Below are 5,666 nucleotides of genomic sequence, written 5' to 3' on the forward strand. Positions count from 1 at the left end.
CAGAGTGGAACTGCCCACGGGGTCTCCAAGGCTGTCAGTCTTCACAGAAGCAAAGCCCAAACCACACCCACTGCCGTGGAGTCCATTCTGACCCACAGCTCCCCTAGAGGACAGAGTGGAACTGCCCACAGGGTCTCCCAGGCTGTCAGTCTTCACAAAGCAAATGGCCTTATCTGTTTCCTGTGGAGCTGCTGTTGGGTTTGAACCTTTCTGGTTAGCAGCCAAGCACTTAACCAGTGCAAAGATGTGTCAAAAGTTAAATTAAATGACCTTTTAATTGGCTCACACATGGTTTATGTACAACTCGGAGAAGTAGGACGTGCTGATGTAGGAAGGGACAGAAGGTGGGCTTCTAATATTTCCTAAAGCACCTGGGGGGAAGGGGAGGTTCTGGTCTGTGACCGGGGCCTGAGGGGGTCCTGCACAGAACCAATCACAGCATGGAGTGAAGGTCAGCTTCCTGGGGTGTCGGTGTGAGGACGGCCTCGCCAAGGATCCTCTCTCCTCCACACCCAACCACCGCAGCCCACGGACCCAGTTCATGCTTGGCCGCTGGAGTCTGCCAAACCGGCCCCGCGCATGGGAGGGCCACTTACCCTGGGTCCCCACAAGAACCAGAGGGATCTCACTCGTGTTCCGATAGTTGGCCATCCGGCTGTAGTAGTGGTACACGGTCTGGAAACTTATCTCATCCTCCAAGCTGAAGACAAAGATAACCGCGTCCACCCACATGGCAAACTAGGGAGAAGAGACGGGGGGAGAGCAGAAGGACCACATGAGGGACAGCCGTGGCCGCAGGGCCTGCCTCGAGGCGCGAGCACAGGTCCGGCTGGCTGCTGCTCCCAGGACACTGTCCGCCACCCACACGATGCTCAGTTGCTCCCCCCCCCGCTGTCTGCCACCCCTCCACGTACCCCCACCTCTGTGCTCCCCCAGGGACAAGACCCTCGTCACCTTCCCACCTAGGGCACCTGTCTCCAGGCAACAGCACGTGTGCTTCCCACGGTCCTTGTGTTCCTCCCGGAATGTCCTCCCTGACTCAGCCAACCCAGCCCTGCAGACCGGAGGCAAACTCTTCCCTCCACCACCAGGGCCTTCCAAACGGGCCCGACGTTGAGGCCACCCTGAGCCTTTGTCCTCCCACTCCACGTGCTCCACTCCTCCCCGTCCTTCACGTGGAACGCCCACACTCCAGCGCCCGCTGGGAAGCTTCGCTGGCCCCTCAGGCAGAGATGGAGGCTCCCCTGGGCGCCCACAGGCTGCTCAGAAACCCCACAGTCCTGACCACCACTCGCTGCGGCTGGAGGCCCAGACTTCTGCCAGGAGAGCACTGTCACCATAAAGCCTGCTTCAGCTCGTCCACTTCTTAGAGCAGCACTGGGGGTGGGGGTCAGGACCCTGTGGGGAGCGGGAAGAGCACCCTGGGGGTGGGTGGGCTGAGTACGGGGAGTGGGAGAGGACCCCTGGGGGGGGTGGAGAAAGTACCCCAGGGGAGGGGAGGAGGCGACCCTGGAGAGGTAGGGAGCACCCCGGGGATGGTGGTGGAGAGTGTACCCCAAGGGTGATTGGGAAAAAGACATGAGAGGGGGCAGGGGAGGGCCCCGGGGGAAGTCACGTCCTGCGTTTAGCTCACTGCACACGCACAGGCAGGAACCTGACCCCCCCCACTACCTGTCCCTGCGTGTACCTTCATTCCACTGAACCTACACAAGTCCTTGTTCTGGAAAATGACACACTGTCAGGCAACAGTGCCTCATTTAAAACCCATAAACCAAAGCAAACCGGTGCCATCCAGTCACACCCGACTCCTGGCGCCCCACGCGCCACAGAGCAGAACCGCACAGCCCCCGAGGGCTTCCCTGGTTGTCACCTGTGAGGCCTTTCTCATGGGGAACTACTGGGGGTTCAAACTGCCAACCCCAAAACAAACCCAAACCACTGCCATCGAGTTGCTTCCAACTCAGAGACCCTGTGGGACAGAGTAGAACCGCCCCAGAGGGCTCCCGAGGCTGTCCATCTTCATGGAGTAGACGGCCTCATTGCTTTCCCGTGGAGCGGATGGTGGCTTCGAACTGCCGACCTTTTGTTTAGCGGCCCAATGCTTTAACCACAGTGCTACCAGAGCTCCACCTTCCAACCAGGGACCCTTAAGGCTCACAAGCTCCTTGTAAGCAGAAGCTGAGGGAACAGGGGCCCTGAAGTTCGGTGGCACCTTTCCAGAGCCACACAGCTCTGGCCCCCCAGGAATGGAGATGTGTCTGCCCGGCACCGAGACACTTCTCTTGCAGGGGAGAAAAGTCCTGTTTGCTTTCTCTCAAAGCTGTCCTAGTTCCCAGCTGGATTTTCCAACCAGGGCATCCAACTGAACGTATCTGGGAAATTCTGTGAATTTAGCCCCAGCTGCACATGTAACTGATGAGCACTTGTGAAAACTCTATGTGGTAAAGCTTCGACCAACCTGACGCTCTAGTGTAAATTAAAGAAGAAAAAGGACTTGGAGGAAAAAATTCTGGGACAGACCGAAGGAAAACCTGGCAGCCCCTGTCAAGCAGCCAGGACCCAGGCTGATCTCCCTCTTCCAAGAAGCTGGATGACTCTGCTCCCCGTGGTCCGGGGCCCACACTGAGCAGGCAGCACGTTCCTGCTCGAGCAGCTTGCCATCCAGAGGCCTGGTCTGGTGTTCAGAGACACAGGTGGGACCCTGTTTCAACTTCCACACAGAGGAATGCAAACCGCTTTCCCAACTTGCACGCCCGTGGCACGAGCGGTTCTCGTGCCTGGCTGCTCACGGAAAGGCTGGAGGTTCCAACGCACCCGAGGTGCCTTGGAAGAAAGGCCTGGCCATCTCCTTCTGATAACTCAGCCCAACGGCCCTATGGTTCCCCTCGCCACAGGAAGGTGCCGCGAGCCGGGCTCAGGCCACTGTTAACTCTTCCCTGTCTCCCAACGGTGCATGGGGACCGTCCTGCTACCTGGCAGGTGACTCCTGTCACTGACTGCCATGCAGTGGATTCTAATCATGGTGACCCCAAGCATGCAGTGCAGAATCACACGCTCTTAACCCCCCAGAGCCGCTGCAGCAGAAACACCACCCCCAAGTGGCTTTCACGGACTGAAGTGTGTCCTAGTCCAGGAGGCTGAAGTCAGGGCTGCACGCTCAGCAAAGGCACGCTGTCCTTGTGGGCTCTGGGGGAAGGCCCCTGTCTCTGCGTCCCTAGCCTTGGCATCTGAGGCTCCTTAGCCATCTGCGTGGGTACTGTCCTCCCCCACGTGTGCCTGTCCCCTTGACCAGCCCACTCTTTGCACTCTGTATCCTCAGAAGTCACCATGGTTAAGACACACCTGCACTGACACAGCCTCGTTAACATAACAAAGACAGCCCTGTCCCCAAAGGGGACCCGTCCACAGGCTGTGTGGTGTTACGCTGCTGTCGGTGTTGCTGCATGCCATCCAGTCCATTCCGACTCACAGGGAATCCACAAGACAGAGGAGCCCTGTCCCACAGGGTTTCCTAGCCCACCATCTTTACAAAAGGAGCACTAGAGGTGCAGTGGTTAAGTTAAGTGCTGCCAAAAGGCTGGCAGTTTAATTAATTAATTAGAGTTACTAAAAGGAAGAGGGAGCTCTGGTAGCATAGTGACTAACGCACCTGACTGCTAACCAGAAGGCTGGCAGTTCAAACCCACCAGCCACTCCTCAGGAGGAAGATGGGGCAATCTACTTCCATAGTGATACCGCCTCAGAAACCCAAAGAGGGGTGGCTATGAGTCAGGTCTGACTCAATGGCACATAACAACAACAACAACAAAAAGAAGAAAAAAGTTACTTTATCAAATGACTTTATATCTGAAGCACTTTAAGCTAAATTAAAGATGCCTTGGTGGCACAATGATAAAGCACTCGGTGGCTAACCAAAAGGTGGGCAGTTCACACCCACCCAGTGGCTCTGCAGGAGAAAGAACTGGCCCTCTGCTGCTGTAAAGACTGCAGCCCAGACAGCCCTGTGGGGCCATCCGACTCTGACACGGAGTCGCTGTGAGTCGGCATCGACCGGCGTGGCAGTGAACGGGAGACCTCTCTCAGGGACACCCCCACCAGAGACTGGCCCAGGGACCGTGCGGAGCCTGGGAGCACTTGGTGTGGGCTTCGTAAGCAGAGCACCACAACAGAGAAAAACTAGAGGCCACCCTGATGACATCCTCGCAGGAGGTAACAGTGGGCCAGTGCTCCACAGCCTAACCCACCAGAGCCCCCCTCCAATGTGGATTTGGGGGCAGGGCTAGTTCTCATACAGACCATTTCACCACAACGGAACAGGACCTCAGTGGGAAGAAGGGAAACGCTGACATGACGACTGGCTGGGCTGCTCCTTTGAGAGCACTCACTCAACTCACTTCCTGAAACGGAGCCTGGGCACAGAAAACCAGCAAACCAGCCACCCACTGTCAAGTCGACTGCAACCGTGACGGCCCCACGGTGGGGTAAAGCAGAACAGAGCCACGCTCCGCAGGGTTTCCAGCAGGGAATCTCCCAAGGCCCATCTGGTGGACCGGAACCCCCCACCTTCCGGTCAGCTGCCAAGCACACCATCACTCACACCCCCACGGGCCCCCTACACAGAAACCAAAGGGAGCAAGCCAGTTACCGCGTCGGCGTACACTACTCACCTGCGCCTCTGGGGGGCCCCCTTCATCTCTAATCAGCAGCAGATAGCTCTGGCCGTCAACAACAATCTCTTTCTTGAACCTTCCCCCTGCCGCACACAAAAGAGCCGGTCACGGAGGAAAGCAGGGCGGGGAAAGGGCAATAGACGTGGGCTTCGCTTGTGGGAAAATACACCCTGGCTGGCCCCTGCAGCAAACCTGAGCGACTGGGAGTGGCCTTCCCGTCTGTCCCCAGCAGCCACTGAATTTTACCACAACTACAGAATTTAGGTTTAAATATTTGACTTTAAGAATTCACATTCGTCTGAGTCAGAAAATGAGCCTCCCAAGGTGCCGGAGCGCCAAGGCTGAGGGGAGCGGGACTGCAATGGGCTTTACGTACCAATCCCGTTCTCCCGCCCCGGGGATACCCGGACACAGCGTTCAGCGGCAGAGAACACCGAAATTGTCATTCTCTCGTTGGGTTCACAAAACTGAAACGAATCACGCTCAGCGGGTGCCCGGGTTCCACGAATTGGTGCACTGAGGGGCTGGGGACCTGTATTGTCCTCAAGGGAAACCCAGTTCTTGGAAGGAAGACACAGAACGTCACGAGGATGGGCTTTCCGCGGTCGCGGTCCACAGTGAGGGAGGACGCTGCACTACCACACACACGTTAGACAGACTACTGACGCACCCCGGACGGGGGACAGAGCGGAGCGGCTGGCGGGAGCAGGCGTTAGAGGCGACAAGGGTTAGCAAGGGCGCTGGACCAGGGGCAGTGCGAGCACCCTGAGAAGGTGAGGCCCAGAGGACTGCCCTACACACTTGGCACCCCCCTGCAGCGGGAGGGCCACGCGGCCAACCTCACGGGCCTCGCACCGTGCCGGGGTGTGTTCCTGCTTCCAGGCAACTCTGCCTCCTCCAAAAACAAACCACCCCAAGATGAGGGGCTCCGAGTCCACCCCGGCTGGCCCTCAGGGGACCTGCATCCCTGCACCGGGGGAGGGCTCTCACTCCACA

At 58.0% G+C, this 5,666-nt stretch overlaps 1 protein-coding gene across 1 annotated transcript in view; it reads right to left on the bottom strand.

The window, feature by feature from the left end:
* The window catches only part of AGAP1 (ArfGAP with GTPase domain, ankyrin repeat and PH domain 1), a 666,775-nt gene that overhangs the window by 437,382 nt on the left and 223,727 nt on the right, over positions 1–5,666 (bottom strand). The window contains exons 4-5 of the mRNA XM_007941633.2: positions 4,668–4,753; positions 597–738 (exon numbers count right to left, since the gene is read on the bottom strand). Of these exons, the coding sequence (XP_007939824.1) occupies positions 597–738; positions 4,668–4,753 (228 nt within the window). The remainder of the gene's footprint in view (positions 1–596; positions 739–4,667; positions 4,754–5,666) is intronic.

This window comes from Orycteropus afer, unplaced genomic scaffold, assembly GCF_000298275.1.
Source record: "Orycteropus afer afer isolate SDZICR_OR568_19922 unplaced genomic scaffold, OryAfe1.0 scaffold00006, whole genome shotgun sequence".
Taxonomy (NCBI): domain Eukaryota; kingdom Metazoa; phylum Chordata; class Mammalia; order Tubulidentata; family Orycteropodidae; genus Orycteropus; species Orycteropus afer.